The following is a 19,511-nucleotide window of genomic DNA, read 5'->3' on the forward strand; positions in this document are numbered from 1 at the left end:
ACTCCCTCATACGCTTCAGTGCAACTAATGTAGACAAAAATAATTCCTAGATCAAAATGTATCTAGGAACAGAAACAACTGGAGAAGCCAGAGCTGCTGGAGGCACAGAATTAAATCTGGCAATGATTCATAGGGTTTAAGGCCAGAAGGTGCCATTATGATCATCTAGGCCAACCTATATACCACCGGCCGCTAATTACGGCATCATGCCCCTAACTTGTCTTTGCGCGATAGCGTATCTTCCAAAAATCCATCCACTTTATCTAAAGACTTCAAGTGGTGGAGAATCCACCACATCCCTTGTAAGCGGTTCCAATGGTTAATCACCATCACTGATAAAAATGCTGCACCTTTTTTCTAGTCTGATCTAGTTACCAGTCATTCCCTGCATCCTCTGGAAGTCCCGGCTGGATGGAGTGTTTTGCCCACGGGTCATTGGCAGTCTGCCCTTTCCAAGAACAGGTATGACTAGCAGCTTTCAGAATCTGGTGTCTGATTTTCAACAGCCCGGTTCATCTCTATAGAACAGATCAGCACTTCGGCAGCTGACCAAGCTGCACATGTCTGGTTGTGACTGTTCATTCGCAGCAGCGCGGCCGACAACAGTGGTGAAAAGCCGATGCTGGTGAGGCTAGAATACGGAATATGACAATGTTCTGCTTTCAGTCTCCGTCAGCCGTGCTAACTCCCCCGTGGTAAAACCTGCTTGGGGAGGAAAACTCTGTGAGGTTCCTCCTCGTGGAGCTCCTCTCTGTCTGGATGGGTAGGAGCTGCTGTCGTTTGGCGTGAGCCAGGGACCTAGACCACTGGGCGAAATGGCAGGAAGCCAGAAACATCCGTGCCTTTGCAGGTCTCTGGCACCACACTGACACTCCCTGGCAGTGCAGGTCCAATGCAGCTGCACTGCCAGGATCTCCTCTGACTGCTGCTGCCCCCAGAGCCTCCTTCAATGAGGAGTTCCCATCACAGAATTGGGTGAGAGAACAACGTGCATTCTCCCTGACACACCTACCTCTTTTCTCACCTCGGAGATAGCCCTGCAATACCCCTTTCTGTGCAAGGAGGGGGAGATCCATGTTTAGAGGATCCTTCCATGTGCCAATGTTTAGGGCTTGATCTGGACCTATGTTACTTCCAGATCTCTAAAGCTATCTCCATATACTGGGAAGGCAGTGTGGTCTAGCGGATAGAGCATTAGCTCAGGAGTCAGGAAATCTGGATTCTATCCAGGCTCTGCCACTGACCTGCCATAAGATCCTGTGCAAATCGTTTTCCCTCTCGTTTGCCCGTGCCTTTATCTGTTTAGACTGCAAGCTCTTTGGGACAGAAGCTGTCTAGCAGTATGGAACATTACTCTCAGCTGAGATTCTAGGTGCTACCGTAATGCACATAACAGCAATATACTCAGTGCATTTGCATTTGCAAACTGCATTTGCCCAATAAGAGGTCGTATTTTATACTGTGGCTTTAATAACCAATATACATTTCCCAAATATAATACAAAGACTAGGACTGAAAGCTGCATTCAATGATATTTCAATACACAGTGGACAGAACACACAATACACAACCATTAAGAAACACTAAGTAGCCTACCACTAACTTGTAGTGGCCAACAGAATTTTTAGATTTCTCCTAAAATACCAATTTATGAAATTGCTTCCTGCAGTACTTGATTGAAAATCTAGCTTTTCTGTCACTAACCACACCCATGAAATCCTCCTTCAAGCATCCCTGCAACTGTATTTTACCAGGACTCTCAGTTTATTCCTTGCAAAATCTACACATGAAGCTGTAACAGTATTCGTCTCAACCGTTAGCTGTACAATCATATAAACTGCTGTGCACAGGGGCTACTGCCACATGGACAAGCTGTTAAGTGGGGCTGAACATGAATAAAAGTCCCAACCTGATCTGGATTGCCTCTTCTTACGGAGCTGAAGGGACAATCAGGCCAGCGGGGCTGACAGAGGCAGACAAGGCATTCAAGAAATGACCCCAAACAAACAATCTCCACATTGAATTGTGCTTACTTTGTTTAGTCCTATGGGGACTTGGCTCAATATCTAGTTGGCCCATATATAGGGCCAAATTTCTCAGCCTTGCCAGAATGAGGATTGTTCAATTTGGCCCCTCCTGACCAATCCACATAATGGGGTATGTTTACACAGCCGGCAGAAGCGAGCCTCCCAGCTTGGATCCACAGACTCAGGCGTGTGTCCTACAAATAGCTGTGTCACAGAAAGAGCTCGGGCTCTGAGAGCTATTTTTAGAGCGCTAGTGTGAGACCTGCTAGCCCAAGTCTGTTAGCCCTGGCTGGCAGGGTCCCTCCTGCAGGCTGTGTAGACGTACCTAGAGGGTCTATTTTCCCAGAAATCCACCTGGGGAACTCCCACACTCCCATGAGAGTTATGCCAGTATCAATGAGCAAACGGGTGCCAACAGGATTTCGTGCACTGAATGACACAAGCGAAGCAGGAGTAATTATCCCACGGCATCCACGAGTTGACGTACCGGAGAAACACGAATGTTCACGATAGTGGGTTTACCAAAAAGTTCCCCGTTAGTGCTAAGAAAACTTGTCGCTATATTCCCAGCATTCCCTAATTGGATTTTTTCCCCCTTAGCAGAAATAAAGCAGCTCCAAATACCAGAGGGGAAATGAAAGATGGGAATGAGAAAAGGACGGTACAGTTTGTTCACGAACATCTCTATGACCTCACACTGAACTTTTCCTAGTCATGTCACATGGGAGCAGAGCAGAGTACATGCAGAGTACCTGTGCTTCCCTCTCCCAGTTCACCTGCGCACACAGCTTTGACACGGCTGCACTTCCTAACGTTTGCACTGCTTCCTGCCATGTTAAGACGCTCATAAAATACAAATAAAGTCAAAGTACTAAAAGATCTTAATAAAACATGCCCTGTCTCCCACACAGCTACACCGAAAGCTCAACAGCTGTCTGGAATAGGCAGCTGCCTGCCTGTTGAAGCTGTGAAATGAAAGGTTTGGGATGTTTTGGCAAACATATTCAGGGCCAAATCCTGCAGTCCTTCTCAAGCCATGCTCCCACTGACCCCAGGGGGAGTTCCATCTAAGTAGAGGCCCTGCGTGACTTCTGCCACCAATTGCCAGGCCTTCCTTTCTCACAGAAATATTTCTGACACACAGAATCAGCGATTGTCACCGCTCTCTGCACTTCACTGGGGCTAGGGAGGGGAGACATGAGATGACAGGATGGATCTCTCTCACGCCACAGGACACAAGCTGACAACTGATTAAACTGCAAGGCAGGAGAATTTTGGATAGAAAGGAAGGTGAATTTTCCCAACATAAAACCCCACCCTGCTGAGCCATGACTTGAGAATGACCATTATTGAAGTCTAGTCTTCAGCATTTTCTACTCACATTGTGCTGTAGATTTGAGCAAAATTAGATATACGTTATATCCCCATCAAAGCCTAACACAACAGGAAGAGAGGCTCCTCGAGAATGGGCCAAGATTATGAAACTCTTTCCCCGCCAACCCCCGCACAAAACTAGAATGACATTTCTGAAGCCAAAGACTGGTGATTTATTCCAAACCACTATTCTGCACCCCCCAAAATACAGTGGAAGCCTCAGGTCTAGGGCTGGCCATCAGGACGCTGAGAGTAACACAGAAGTGAGACCTTGGGATTTGTGAGTGGTGCTCTCAGAGCACCCTCTAGTGGCCAGAGAGGGGCACCATGGGAGTAGCTAAATTAGAGGAGTAGAAGAGTTCAGGATTAATGGCAGCCAAGGATGTACTGGAGAAAAAAACCCAGGACCTCACTTGAACCAGCCTTCATCTAAAATCATCATCATATCAGTATATTAGATTATAGTCCCCATGACAAATACGGACTAAGATGGGTGGGATAAGTGAGGGGACAGCTGATGTTTTAAAACAGAAATTACAGAGCTGGCATGGCTTTGAATAATTGTACCCCCCCAAAGAATGAACAAATATTCTCTCTTCTCCCTTGACAGAAAAACAATTTATAATTTACAGACATCTCTGTTGGAAGTCCTTTTAGGTACGTTCTTTCTGAAAACATTATTTCCCAATGTCTTTTGCTTACAATCGGGTAAAAGGAAACTTCTGGTGAATACTTTTCATTCAGATAAGGTTTAAACATTGCAAACATACTCTGCACTTTTTCAACTCTTTTTTCTGTTAACGTGACCAGTTAATGAAGATTGACCATTTTTTCTTTTTTTTAACATTTCATATTTTTCCATAGCAAGCTCGGTTAGTGTTATGGTAGCAACTAATTTCAATGAAATGTTAAATTATTATTAATTTGTACTGTCACAGCATCTAAGAGTCCTACGCACTCACAGACCAGGACCCCACTGTCCTGGGCACTATACAAACACAGAACTAAAAGAGGATCCTTACCCCCAAAAAGCTAAAAGTCCCATTGGGCTTAAACTACGTTCCTCTTATTTTTCAATTGCAATCCTCACATTAAAACCATATCTAGCTTAGATTTTCTCAGGCTGGAACAAACTAATTCGGAGTTGCCCACAGAGAATTCTGAACTGGAGAAGGGAGTAATTTAGGGTTAACTGAAGCACTTGAAGTGCATTCATGTGGTTCTTTGTGCAGCTTGAATGACTCACACAAAATATTGACACTTGGTTTGTTTTCTTGTATCATAACGGAACATGATAAACTATCAGCGCTGTTAAAGTTGCATTCACTCTTGTTACTTTTGGAATGTTAACAAACCACTGATTTGGTAAGAATTCATAGCATTTCCAGAACTTCTGACACTTTGCAACATTATTGTTCATCGTTGTTTGGCTCTCGGTTGTAAGCACCTGCCTCAAAATACTATAGGACATTTAGGGGTAGATTTTAAAAAGAGCTCAAGACTAGATTTTCCAGGACTCAGCAACCTAAACTAGTGGGTCCTGATTTTCAAGACAGGCACCTAAATAAAGCTCAGATTTCCCAACATGTTCAGCATTCAGCAGCTCCGACTGTGACACTTGTGACCACATTTTCAAAAGACCTCAACACCTTTGGAAATCTGGCCACATACTTTGGGGCCTAGATGGGGACCTCAGCTGATCCCAGACTGAGAGTGTTGAGTTCAACCCCTTACCATCCCAGCTAGCATTCATAGTTGTTCAGAGGTTTCATACTGTTTCACACCAATTTATGTTTTCTTTCTGTCTCAACTAGTGCATTTGCAGTAGTCTCAGGAGGGAAGACAAGTGCCAGGGGTTAATATTTTAAAATCCTTACATCACTAAACAAATCTGAATAATATTATACCAGAGATAAATATGTTCAGCCTTCCCCAACTACCAATATTTGCACAAAGTTTAGGAGAGTTTCTTTATTTATTTCAGGGGAATACCTTTCTATACACAGCCAATAGTTATTGGATAATTGTACTGTAGCTATACTGGTATGTACTTACAATTGTATTTGCATTCCAGTGGCTATCCTGGAGTAGCTCTTGCTGTGTTACGTCAAAGGCAATTGAAGAGTGACTGATCTCACATAGTACACAAACCATGAAGATACTTACATGCTTTAAACGAGATTCATTATCAAATTGTTCTGAAAATGGTCTGGTATGTTTGGAATCATTCACACATTGCATAGAGGTAAAGGGCTTTTCCTTCCCAGTCATACCAGGAGTATATAAATATTTTGGGTTGGAAACGATAACAGAAATTTGTCACTTATTCTGCAAGATGATTTTTCTCTAGAACTGGTCAAACCTCAATTGAAAACAGCTTTGGCTAGCACCTCAAAGGATTCACAGATCTTCCTCTCTTCTCCAAACCTGCCTTCTTCCATCCAAATGTTGGTCCGGCCTTCTGATCTCGCCTCAGCAATGTGCGCTATTATCAATTCAAACTTAACATGCCCAAAACTGAGCTCTTAATCTTCCCCAGCAAGCCCCTGGCTCTGCCTTTCTCTGTTACTGTGGTCAGCGCACCTCCTCCCATCATTCAAGCTCTCTGGCCTCAGTGAATGTAATTTTCCTCCCCTCAAGTCCATTCAAAAATCATAAAATCATAGAAGTATAGGACTGGAAGGGACCCCAATATGTCATCTAGTCCAGTCCCCTACACTCATGGCCGGACTAAGTAATAACTAGACCATCCCTGACAGGTGTTTGTCTGACCTGTTCTTTAAAACCTCCAATGACGGCGATTCCACTGCCTCCCTAGGTAATTTATTCCAGTGCTTAACCACCTGGACACTTAGGAAATTTTTCCTAATGTCCAGCCTAAACCTCCCTTGCTGCAATTTAAGCCCATTTCCTCCTGTCCTATCCTCAGAGGTTAACAAGGACATTTTTTCACCCTTCTCCTTGTAACAGCCTTTTATGTACTTGAAAACTGCTATCATGTCCCCTCTCAATCTTCTCTTTTCTAGACTAATAACAAACCCAATTCTTTCAATCTTCCTTCATAGATCATGTTTCCAGGGGTTCTCAGGACAAATTTTTGGTGGCCTCAGAGTGCAGCCACCAACTCTTGCTGGTGACCACTCTCACACTTTTTCCTAAATACTGAATTAATTTTAGGAAAACCAAATAAATATGCACATATACACGTCCAAATCATTGTAATTTATTTATTGCTAGCTAGTAAATCTGCTGTGAAAAGTGATATTCGTATGTTTGTTAATAGCACTTTTCACAGCAGACTTACTCAGCTTTTGCAAGCCTGGGGGCAAATTAAGTCCTGGATGGAGGGCCGGGGGAGGCAGTGGGGCCATGGGGAGATGGGGCTGGGGGAGGCGGGGGGCAGGGGCTGGAGCCCAAACCCCTGTGGCCAGAGCCCAAAGCCCCAAGGCCAGCGGACGGGGCCCAGGGACACAGCTTGAAACCGCGGGGCCTGCTACCGCGCGGCTGAAGCCCAAAGCCTGAGCCCCACCACCCCTGGGAAGGCGGGGAACTCACTGGCTGCCTGCTTCTACAGCATTATACCCCAGGTAACTCCAGAAGGAGGCAGGGCCCAACCCCTGCTGGCAGCCCCAGCAACCAAACACCAAGGCAGTGCATCCAGGAGCAACAGGGAGGGGCGTTACTTTGCCCTCCCCACCATCACAGCCCAGGAGGCTGTGGCCGCAAGAAAAGTCCCTGGTGGCTGCATTTGAAAAACGCTGTTCTAGACCCTTAATCATTTTTGTTGTTCTCATCTGGATTTTCTCCACTTTGTCCACATCTTTCCTGAAATGCTGCACCCAGAACTGGACACAATACTCCAGTTGAGGCCTAATCAGTGCAGAGTAGAACGGAAGAATTACTTCTCATGTCTTGCTTACAATACTCCTGCTAATACATCCCAGAATGCTGTTTGCTTTTTTGCAATAGTGTTACACTGTTGACTCATATTTAGCTTGTGGTCCACTATGACCCCCAGATCCCTTTCCGCAGTACTCCTTCCTAGGCAGTCATTTCCCATTTTGTATGTGTGCAACTAATTGTTCCTTCCTACGTAGAATATTTTGCATTTCTTCTTATTGAATTTCATCCTATTTACTTCAGACCATTTCTCCAGTTTGTCCAGATCATTTTGAATTTTAATCCTATCCCCCAAAGCACTTGCGACCCATCCCAGCTTGGTATCATCTGCAAACTTTGTAAGCGTACTCTCTATACCATTATCTCAATCATTGATGAAGATATTGAACAGACCCGGTCACCCCACTTGATATGTCCTTCCAGCTTGACTGTGAACCACAGATAACTACTCTCTGGGAACAGTTTTCCAACCTTATAGTAACACCGTCTAGGCTGTATTTCCATAGTTTGTTTATGAGAAGGTCATGCAAGACAGTATGGTGCTGCTAAAATTCTGGTTCTTTGTTCTGAAATCATTCCCTCCATCTTTGCTTCCTCCTTCTCCACTGTAACAAACTTGTCTCTTCACAGCTTAGCCCCACTGCAATAGGGTGCTCAGAGGGCTGGGTGGCTTAGTGGCTAGTGTACCTGACCTCCAACTCCTGGCCCTCCTGTCGGGGGGTGGGGGGGAACAGTGCCTGGTCCCTGCCCCTCAGTCTGACCCCATCCCGCAATGACCTCTGCTCTGTCAACGATGCCACACTTTGTTGCCCATTAATCCGATTTTCTTGCAAGCACCTTCATGCTTTCTTCTTTCCCACCCTTTCCATCTATCAGGAGTTCCCTGCTCATATCCCCCAAATCATTACCTTCTCCTCCTCCCAAACTCACCATAAAAAACTCACCTGAGCAGTGATGCTTGCAAGACACCGACTGATGTGCTTATTTTACCAAACATAGTCATTTCACTGTGATTTTGTCCAACCCTCTTCCCTCCTGTTTGTTCTCTCTTTCTGTACTCTTGTCATGTGCTAACATTGTAAGCTCTTTGGGGCAGGGATGGTCTTTATATGACAGGTGCGTACAGTGGGGTCCTGACTGGGCACCTAGAAGATACTGCAATATGAGTAATAACAACAATATTGTAAGCTGCAGTGTCCACTTGCTGTGGCTTTTGGAGGAAGCATCTGAAACTGACAAAAAGGCACAGCTTTCTGATGTCAGTTTCCCCTTGTGCCAGGCAGTGAGTTCTTCTCTGCTGGATGCCCTGGGGTATTCCATTGGTGTCCCAGAATGCCCGCCAACAGTACTGTTCAGCCTATTTGCAAACTTAGTTAGCATAGCAGGTCAATGATGTCATTTGGAGAGAAGCTGTCAGCTTCTATCCATTTGTAATACTAAGTTTCTCAGTTTTTCCACCACCTGTACTCACAAGCGCCTGACGTGCCCCACTGAGTGAAGACACAATAGTTCTGGAGTTAGGACAAGCCAGATAAAATTGATTTGTTCAAGACCATTTGAAAGCGAGAAAAATATTGTTCCTTTGCACAATTTTAGGGATGAAGAAACTATGGCAACAAACAATCCCTCAAATGATCCTTTTTAATATTGGCACTTAGCCCCCATTCCACTCCGTGCAATGAGAAGTGTTAATAAGTTTGGGGGTTTTTGTTTTTATTTTTTTCTGTTTTATCTGAAAGCCTTTTAAAATTTGCATCTCTGTCTTGGTTGACGGATGTTCTGCAGTTACCCAGAGTAACTTTAGAAGACAATTAAGTTAAAAAGAAAACCTCCCTGTGTGATTTATTTAAATAACAACGCTGATTCTGAAGCTAATGACAAGTTACAAATTAAAACAATGCTTCCAGCCCCAAGACGGAAAGGGTGTGAATTACTTTGACAGCAAAAATAGAAAAAAGGATGAAGAAAGGCTAGAATTTATTTACTAAATCTATCTCTAGTGGTACAGAGAATGTTAAGAATAATTCCTTAGCTTAACTGCCACATTTCATATTCCAGAAAACCAACAGACAGATGTAACTACTGGCAAAAGAGACCTTAAAGGGGATAAAGAATGAAAGCCTAAAGCATAAAACTAGTATCTGCTTCTCTGCCCCATGTTTAACTTTTTGTTCTTTCCATTTGGAATAGCAGTTTTCATTAATATCTTGAAATGCTCTGTTGTTTGATCTTTAATGTTACTTACTATCAAAAAATAAAAAAGAAGGCTCTTAACAAATAAAAGACATAACTCACAAACCTAAGATCAGCTGTTTGAAAGTGTTCAGTGACAGAACTAATGCATAAAGGTGCCTTGGGTTTCATATGAAAGTTTAAATTGTACATTTAGGTCTCAAGCCTACAAACACTTACACATAGGAATGACTCTACACGAGTTGTCTCATCACATGCAGATGTGTTTGAAGGACCCGGAATTTAATTACATAAAATGAAATGATACTTAGACCTGACTAGAAACTTTTGAAGCTATAGTAATGTCACTTAGGGATGTGATTTCCCCCCCACAATATTTCTATACCTAGCATAGATGCAGTTATACTGGCAAAAAAGTACTTTTGCTGGTATAGCTTATTGTGTTTGGGGAACTGGTATACGCTAATACTAACAAAAGCACTTCTTTGCCAGTAAAAGGTGCATCTACATTTGGAGGGTTTGCCAGGATAGCAATACCAGCAATACCTTTCTAATGTAGGCAAGGCCTCCTAGCACCTGGATGACGAGCAGCTGGCTGGAGCTGGATCCTGCTAAGATTGATGTGATGCTGCTAGGAAGAAAGGCATACTTCCAACAACTCACTGCTCCATTGCAACCCCTGCCCTTGGATTCTAAGATCAGACAGCATCGTTGGGGTTGTCATTGAGTCGCTAAATGCAGTTACACACCCAAATATCCCTGTTGACAAAGAATTACTACTTCCCTCTGCAGCTGGTCAGAGGACAATGCCCCATTCTATGGCATCCTGATCTGGACCCATGTGTCTGGAATTTCCAACTACTGCATTTCCCTACACCGGAGAATAAAGGCCTGCGCCTATAGGAAGCTACACCTGATTCAGAGTTCAGCAACTCATCTGACACACACAGGTTACTGGGGACACAAATCCCCCCATTCAGTGCTCCCTACATGAGCTCCAGTAGACACAAACATCCAGTTCAAGGTCTCTGTACTGATTTTCATAGCCCTGCTTAGAATTGGCCCTACCTACACGAGAGACCATCTCTCTCCTAACACAATGATGACTTCACATAACAACTTTGCTCTGCTGGAAAAATTAAGTTGTCAACAACCCAGAGAAGTGTAATCTCGGCAGGAGACAGAACCTCCATGAAAACTGGACTGAGACAATGGAACTCACAACCTGACACAGTTAGAATGACCCATCACCACATTCAGAGCTAACTGCAATGCCATTTCTTTGACATAGCTTACCTGTAACCACCCTCTCAAACACATCTCCAGCCCCACACTAGATACTTACTATCACCCATCTCCTCTCCCACAGGTAGCTGCAAGCTTGTTCCTGTCGGCAGGGCTGGGAGAGAGAGAGATTTTGGTGCTTCCCTTTTTTGGAAGCTGCCCAGATACCACAGTGATAACAAGCAACTTTATAAAACCTAGATTGATCGAGAGATAGATAATAAAAAGGTCAAAGGAGTATTTGTACCTGGTTTTGCATAGCAAGGGAAGTCTCCCCTGACATATCTAAAACTTTTATTCACACTCATTATTAAGCGCAAGCCATGCAATCTGTCTCACTGAGCAAGACGGACCGAGAGAGGACCTACATGGTGGTGGTGTGTGGTTTATTGGCATGAGACTGGGATAGCTGCCACTAGTGAATTACACAAGTCCTCTCCAATGGCTGATTATTAAACCTTTATATTGCATAACAGCATCCTGTGGGTCACAGCACATTAAAAGAAACATTCATTTAGGCATTTTAAAGTGTTTTCACATTTTCTGCTGCTGCTCCTTCTAAAGAAAGACACCTTAACTAACAATATTCCAGCTGCACCAATGAAAGGCAAGAAATTTAAAACAAAAAAGATCTCCAGGCTATACAGGGCTGATTCTCTGTTCCCCTGCACCACACAAAGTGAGGATGGCTCTAAATTGCTACCAAATCTGAATTTCAACATTTTAAACTCATTTTGCACTGGCGTAAACCATTACACATGGCCACGGGGAAATCAAATTCTACATTCGTTTTGTTTATATGACAGTCCTTTGTAGACACCCCAACCGAGGCCAGTGCCCCATTGTGCTAGGCACTGCACAAACACACAGTCCCTGCCCCAGACAGCTTACATTTGAAATGTATATAAAATAGCTTGTTGATAAATCAGGGTGGCATAATAGAAGGTCTTTAGGGGCAGGACCTGTCTTCCGATGTTTGTATAGTGCCTAGCACAGTGGGACCCTGATCCTGACTGCAGTGTTTGAGAAATACTACAATAAAAATAACACATAACAATAATTAGTAATAAGGGCCAATATCTTAGGCTCTGATCTAGCAAGCTGATCCGCACAGGCAGGAACCTACAGCTGTTTCTAGTCCAGATAGCTCACAAAGCACCTGACCTTAAAGTACCACAGGTCTGGTTTCTCAGACCAGACTAATTTGGGGACAATGGGGATGGACATGGGGCATTTTTAACGGTGTGTTCTTTTTGTTAAAAGAGGAAGCTGGCTGAAAGCTGCTCAAAAGTTTGGACTCTTAGACACAGTCCCAGTGGAGATGAATTAGCCCGCAAAGTGCATGCGAGGTGGCCAAAGGCAACAGACATGCAGCTCATCAGATGGCTCTGCGGTTGATCACAGAGCTATCAGGACCAAACCGTAATAAAAAAAAATCAGCCTGGTTAAATAGTCATGAAAACTTACTAGCCCAGACACAAAATCTACTTGCCAAGGGCTTACCTTAAACACTTGAATGCCATGTTGCTGAGATTGGGCTCTCCCTTTCTCTCTCTCACACACACGCTTAAGGCACTGTATAAAGTCAGCCCATTATTAGAGACTATTCCCAGCTCACGTGTGTTATCTCCATAGGGTCGCTAAACACACCGCCGCCAGAGCAGTGTCGTGTGTCCGGGCAAGCCGAGAGAAAACCCTAAAGCGACAGCTGGTGCCAGGGAGAGCTCACAGGCTGGCCCCGAGGACTCCCTCGGTGGATCCCAGCGGGAGCAGCGCACCTCTAGCGCTGGGCACAGCGCGGAGCCGGGCGCAGCGGGGAAGCAGCGGCTCCGCGCGTCCCCTTCCCCGGCTGTCCCGGTGCCCAGCCCCGCTCCCGCAGCATCAGCGCCGGGTCAGACGACGGGGCACCTGCTGCGCCCCGGGGCACCTGGGGAGAGGACGCAGGGCTCGCCCTGGGGGGCGCACAGGGGACAGGACGCGCAGCCAAGCCCCGAGAAGCAGGAGAGGGGGGAACTTACCTGCCCCAGGTTCGGCCACAGCGCCCCCCTCCTGGGGGTCCGCTTTCCTGCCAGCCCCTTTGCCGCCCTTCTTGCCTTTCCTCCCTTTGCCTTCTCGCTTCTTCTCGGACATCCCGGCCGGTGCTGCCCTAGCGCCCGGGGACGCTGCGCCCCTGTCCCCCGCTCCGGCTGCCCCCTGCCCCTCGCTCCGCGCAGGCTGGAGCAGCAAGCGAGCCGGCTGGTGGGAGAAGTTCGCCTCTCTCTCCGCTGCCCCCTTCTCCGGGGTCCCCCTCTGCTCTGGGGCTGCCGCTGCTGCTGCCACCTGGGACAAGGAGCCAGGACTTCCTGGAAGTTTGGGGAAACTCCTCTCGGCTCTGTTTCTTTGCCCCCGCTTCCCTAATGCCCGCCCCGGGCACTGCACGCTGCTCCGGGAGGAGCCTGTGCAGGTCCGGGGCACAGGGCTGTGTCGGCGGGTGGGTGGGTGGGGAGGAGCGGGAGCGGCTGCAGCTGCCAGAACCCGACAGAGGTCGCTCGAGCGGCTGGGAAAGCGCTGGGCGAAGCGGGGCGGCGTGCGCACGCCTGGGGAGCGCGGACAGGCACCTTGGCCCGAGAGGCTGCAGCTGTTTGCTGCCCTGAGCCCCGGCTGCAAGGGCCTCCTTGCCCCGCGCGGAGCTGTTCGCGCGTGGGACCCCTTCCCCCGGCCAGAGCTCCAGCACAGGGCGGAGAAAGTCTCCCAAAGGAGGGACCACACTGGGGAGCCCAATTGGAGAGCCGTGTGGCGTCCTGAGATCGGACCCTAGGCCACTTCCCTCCTCCCCCGGGGCAAGGCTGGGTTCAGTCCCAACCTCTTGGAGAGCCTCGACTGAAAGAAGGCCCCAGAGAAGTGTAAAGGTTGTTGTGGCTAGTTGCAGGGTGGAAGTTAAAGTCTCCCCTTGTTTAAAAACAAAAAAACACTAATTGTTTCCTTTCACTTGAATTAGTTCCCTTTGCACTGTCAAAGCAAAACAGCCCCTCCTATTTGTCTGCACCATTTTCATACTGCAGGGACTCCTTCAGAGTTCGAGGCCCTGTTCCTGCATGCTGAGCTCCCCACCAGATCCAGGCCCCACTGGTTCCTTCATGAAGGACTGGAAAGTGAAGTGCATAAATGTTTAACAATACATGTGCCTGACATCGCTACCAGCTACCAGCCCCAATTCAGAAGTCCATACCTAGCCCTATGTCCTTTGCTGAATAGGGATGGATTTAAGCATCTTCTTAAATATTTTGCTGAATATGGGACCTTATTGTACAGTGGAAACCGTTGTCTCTCAATTCTGACCCTAAGGTTACTTGTGTGTGCGAGTTTGGGCTTTCAAACCTCAATCCTACAAGCTGTTCTTTGGAAGTGGATCCTTGTCCCTGTGTGGAGCCCTATCATTGGTGTCACGTCCATGTAAAGTGCATGTGATGCTCAGATTCTTGTAGGAACAAAGGCTATATTAAAGTGGACTATGCAGTCTGTAGGCCCCCAGCTGAATTCTTCTTATCTCATTAAGGACCTGAGCCTGTAAATATTTGCACCCAAGTGAGAGTCACCCAAAAACCTGGATGCTTTAGTAAGTTGTTTAATAAAACATTTTTCTTGTTTGAAACCTGACCGACATTTAATGGGACTCTGCAGAGCGGCACCTGTGTGGAATAACAGGCAGCATCGGTGTCTAAAATTGGGATTGCTGAATTTTCCCTTAATATTTATCAACATTTAGTGGATAAGAGAGAATGGTATGTTATTTTTAACGTCCCTAGGATTCAAAGTACGGTATTTAAAATAATCACCATGTACACAAATGGTGTGATAATAATAATTTCTAATATTGCCAACTACAGCTGTTTAAAAATTATGAATCAAGCCTCAAGAAAATCATATGAATTTAAAATTATACATTTTAGGTTCCTTTTATTTGTTGTCTAGGGTTGTAGCCTTTAGGGTTCATATTTTTAAGCTTTTCTCCACAATCACAAGGGCTAGAAACTTACTTTTCTTTAAATAAAAACTGTGATTGCCAGGGACCATGATTCCAGCATCTGGGGTTTTAAGAAACATACCCAATTTTGCGACACTTCTGATAAAACTGTAAGAGTTGACAACACTGCAGTAAACATCAAAACTGGGTCTGATTCTGCACTCATTGATGTTAATGAAAATCCGGTGAATTGCAAGACTAAGCCCTATCTGAAATATGCATCATCAGTGTATGAAAGAATACGGGGGCAAATTTTTAATAGAGAAAGTCAATATCGGTGTCTATTTTTCCAGTGTTCAATGCATTCAAACTGCACTTGAATTCTTGATACATAGTGTTCTGACATGTGAACAGGCCAGATAGGGATTAATCTAAAGCCCGGAGAAGGAAAGCAGGTCTCAGGATATACAGTTTGCGATTGAAAAAATATTATTGGATGCAGTAGCTCTGTTTTTCCTTAAGAGGTCACTACTTAGCAAGGAGGGAGCATACTCTGGCAAAATGTGGAGAGAAGAAAAATCAATGTGGAGAAACATACTGTACTTTCAAACACTTTTGATCTGAGGTAATCTTCTATATACTTAAGTTTAAATGCTCAAGGTAAAGTTTTACCCCCACTATTTATTAACGGATATTATTATATAATAATTATTATGAATTAATTGCATTATTATTTTTCAAGGGCAGACAGCGAACAGTATCCTTAGACACAGACCCCAACCCAGGGGCTTTCCTTGTTAGGTTCCAATACTGCAAGTTGATCACTGAAGGGCTGTGTGGCTGCAGGATCATGGGCAAAAAATAGAGGGCCGGATTCTGATGCTCTTACTTACTCCTTGGACAGTCTCATTGAAACAAACAGGGCTACTTGCCTGGCAAGGGATTACTTGGCATGAGTATGGATATCAGAATCTGCTCTCACAAAGGGAATTCATTCCTTTGAGACATGTTGTCATTCTATAGTGGTTTGCAGAAGAGATTACTTCTAGATAAAAAGTGAGAAGGTGGCAAGGGTAGCTCCTGGTACTTTACCCTTCTCCCTCAGCACCTTGTTGGTGCCAGCTTCCAAGCACCGTGGCACAACTGGTAACAGTGCCGTGTCACCATTTGCAGGAAGCACTGGAACTGACCAATTGCAGCATGTTGGTAGAATATAGGTTTCCAGTACAACTGGCTAGAAAATGTTGCTTCCCCCTTCCCCCCACACATACACAGAACCCATGGACAATTATGATGAAAATGCCCCCAAATTCATTTTTTTGTTAACATTTTCCACAGCTCTTCAATAGTTTCAATCTTTAAACAGACAAGATTTTCTTAAAATCAATCTTCACTGCAAATCATAAGGCTGACCCTGCAGTCCTTACACAGGCAACGCTCCTTCTGCTTTCAATGGGACTTTTGCCTGAGTGAGAAGTGTAGGATTGGGTCTGATGTTTTTAATGCACTGTCTGTACTTGTTAAATTCCTTTTAGTAGTGATAGTAAAATGTTAGTGTCCCGGATGCTACACGGGAATGATAGAGCTTTGCTTACGATAGCTGTGTCTACACACACAAGTTGCATCACTAACTTTACATGTATTGTTAAAGTGCTACAACTGCCTCAGGTCTGGTCAAAACTTATGTCAACATAGCGATAGCACTCAGGGGTGTGAAAAATCCACCCCCCTGGATGCTGCAGCTATGCCAACCTCACAACTGGTGTTGTCTCAGCTCGGTTGATGGAAGAACGTTTCCATCCATCTAGCTGCCAGCGCTCAGAGAGGCGGTGTTCTTACAGCAATGGAAAAAATCCTCCATTGCTGTAGGCTGTGTCTACACTGGGATTATGGCAGTTTAGCTAAGGTGCCATAGGATGCCACTATAGACCCTGTAGTGTAGACATGGCCTCAGGATACAGGGAGTTTATCCCAGCATAAAGGTAGAGCTTATACACTGCTACCCCTATATAACGCTGTCCTCGGGAGCCAAAAAATCTTACCGCGTTATAGATGAAACCGCATTATATCGAACTTGCTTTGATCCGCTGGAGTGCGCAGCCCCGCCCCCCCTCCCCCCGGAGCACTGCTTTACCGCGTTATATTCGAATTCGTGTTATATCGGGTCACGTTATATCAGGCTAGAGGTGTACCTGTATAGCTTAGGGCATGGCTACACTTGCAGATGTAGAGCGCTGTGAGTTCAACCCGCCTTCGGAGAAAGCTGTTCACACTGTCAGCTGCAAGCGCAGTGGGGTGGCCACATTTGCGTCACTTGCAGCAGCATTGGGAGCGGTGCATTATGGGCAGCTATTCCACAGAGCACCTCTTCCCATTCTGGCGCTGTGGCTTGTGGGAAGGGCAGGGGAGGGGAGAGGCATTCTGGGTCCTGTCCCAATGCCCCGTGATGCATTGCTTCGCATCCCAGCAATCCCTGTGCTTCCGTCCACATTTGGCTCCACCTTTCAACTTTTTTTGTACTGCGCGCTCTGTCTTCCCTTTCGGTCTGCGGGAATGGATCCCGAAGGGCTGAGGAATATGCTGATGGGTCTCACCAGCATGTCACAAATTGCAGTCGAGTTATTCCTTATGCTACAAAGTGACCGTGAGGAATCCGACGATGATGTCGACTCGCGTAATACATACGACATGAGATTGCTTGTGGCATTCACGGACGTGCTCGCCACCGTGGAATGCTGCTTTGGGGCATGGGAAACAAGCAATGTGGTGGGATCCCATCGTCCTGCAAGTCTGGGATGATGAGCAGTGGCTGCAGAACTTTTGGATGAGAAAAGCCACTTTCATGGCACTGTGTGAGGAGCTCACCCCAACCCTGCGGTGCAAGGACACGAGATTGAGAGCTGCCCTGCCAGTGGAGAAGTGGGTGGCTATTGCAATCTGGAAGCTGGCAACTCCAGACAGCTACCGATCGGTCGCTAACCAGTTTGGAGTGGGAAAGTTGACTGTTGGAATCAGGGCCGTAGCAACAAAGAACGTGGCCCCCTCCGAACGGTGGCCCCCTCCGAACATATGTCTGGGCGGGGCCCCTTACAATGCAGAAACTGGAATGCGGTATTTATTTTGCCACTTTTAGGGGCCCCCTTCCTTGCGGGGCCCCCTCCGGTCGGAGGGTGCTCGCTACGCCTCTGGTTGGAATCGTGTTGATGCAAGTGTGCAGGGCCATTAATCGCATCCTGCTCAGAAGAACCGTGACTCTGGGCAACATGCGTGACATTGTGGCTGGCTTTGCACAAATGGGTTTCCTTAACTGCGGAGGGGTGATAGATGGGACACATATTCCTTTTCTGGCACCACCCCACCTAGCATCCGAGTATATAAATCAGAAGGGGTATTTCTCTATGGTTCTCCAGGCGCTTGTGGATCACCGTGAGCATTTCATGGGCATTAACGCAGGCTGGTCTGGAAAGGTGCACGACCCACGCATCTTTCGGAACACTTGGCTGTTCAGGAAGCTGCAGGCCGGGACTTTTTTCCCAGACCAGAAGATCACCGTAGGGGAAGTTGAAATGCCCATTGTGATCCTTGGAGACCCTGCTTACCTTTTAATGCCGTGGCTCATGAAACCCTACACAGGGAGCCTTGACAGCAGCAAGGAGCGGTTCAACAACAGGCTGAGTTGGTGCAGAATGACAGTTGAGTGTGCCTTTGTCTGTTTAAAGGGCCGCTGGCGCTGTCTGTATGGGAAGCTGGACCTGGCCGATGACAACATCCCCACAGTTATAGCTGCGTGCTGTACCCTCCATAACATTTGTGAAGGGAAGGGTGAAAGATTCACTCAGGCCTGGACCTCGGAGGTTCAACACCTGAAGGCTGAATTTGAACAGCCAGAGACCAGAGCTATTAGAGGGGCCCAGCGCGGGGCTGTAAGGATTAGAGACGCCTTGAGGGAGCAATTTGATGCTGAAATCCACCAGTAATGTCTGGTGCCCTGCACGGGAGTGAAGTGCAGTGGTTCCAATGTTAGTAGGCATCTGTGTTTGCTATGTATGATGCACTGCCGTGCTTTCCTGGGCTACGGTATCTTTTACTTAATGCAATAAAGAATATTTTCAAAGCCAAAAAAATTATTTATTGAAAAGAAACAGAACTTCAGGGGAAACACACATGGTATGACATATCTGTGCTGTGTGGGAGGAGGCAAGGGGGCAGGGTGGGGAACGGGACAATCACAGATTTGCGTATGTCCTGTTATCATATTCAGCCTTCCTGGCTGGAGTGCCGCACAATGAGTGCTGCACTTCAGGCTGGCTATATTGCATGGGGATGGGGGTTGAGTGCAGTGGGTAAGGGTTGTAGTTTTCGGGGCTGGGTGGTGAAGCTACAGGTGTTGGAGGCAGCTGGTGGTGATAAGAACCCGGATGTTGGGGAAAGTGGGTTGGCGGTGACATGGAGGCACAAGGGAAAGAGTTTTGGGACAGGGGCTGCGGGGGAGTGGGCGGGCGCGGATGTGCTTCGTCTGCATTGCTCCGAGCGCCTGTATCGAGTCCGCTTGGCGCTCCATGATGCTTTGCAGCCGCTCTGTGCTTTGGTACCGGCGATCCGCATTCTGGTGGTGGAGCCTCCTTTCAGTCTCCAGCCATTCCTGCACTTTTTGATTTTCAGTAAGGGACTGCTGTATGACTTCATGCAGCAGGTCCTCCTTGCTTCTTCACGGACGCCTCCTGAGCTTTGCAGCCTTTCGGCCATTGATAACAAGGATGGCTGGGATTTCAAGGTTGCATCTGTAAAGC

General features: G+C 46.5%; 1 protein-coding gene across 13 annotated transcripts in view; it reads right to left on the bottom strand.

Annotated features, from left to right (window-relative positions):
• NRG1 (neuregulin 1) overlaps nucleotides 1-19,511 on the bottom strand; it is a 733,358-nt gene that overhangs the window by 227,145 nt on the left and 486,702 nt on the right. Inside the window, exon 1 of one of the 13 annotated variants that reach the window (XM_024109274.3) lies at nucleotides 12,797-13,463. The exons of the other annotated variants lie outside the window; for them this stretch is intronic. Coding sequence (XP_023965042.1) covers nucleotides 12,797-12,908 — 112 coding nt within the window. The 5' untranslated portion in view covers nucleotides 12,909-13,463. Of the gene's footprint in view, nucleotides 1-12,796; nucleotides 13,464-19,511 lie in introns of those variants that run through there. 13 annotated transcript variants of the gene reach the window in all.

This window comes from Chrysemys picta, chromosome 6, assembly GCF_011386835.1.
Source record: "Chrysemys picta bellii isolate R12L10 chromosome 6, ASM1138683v2, whole genome shotgun sequence".
NCBI classification, from domain to species: Eukaryota; Metazoa; Chordata; order Testudines; family Emydidae; genus Chrysemys; species Chrysemys picta.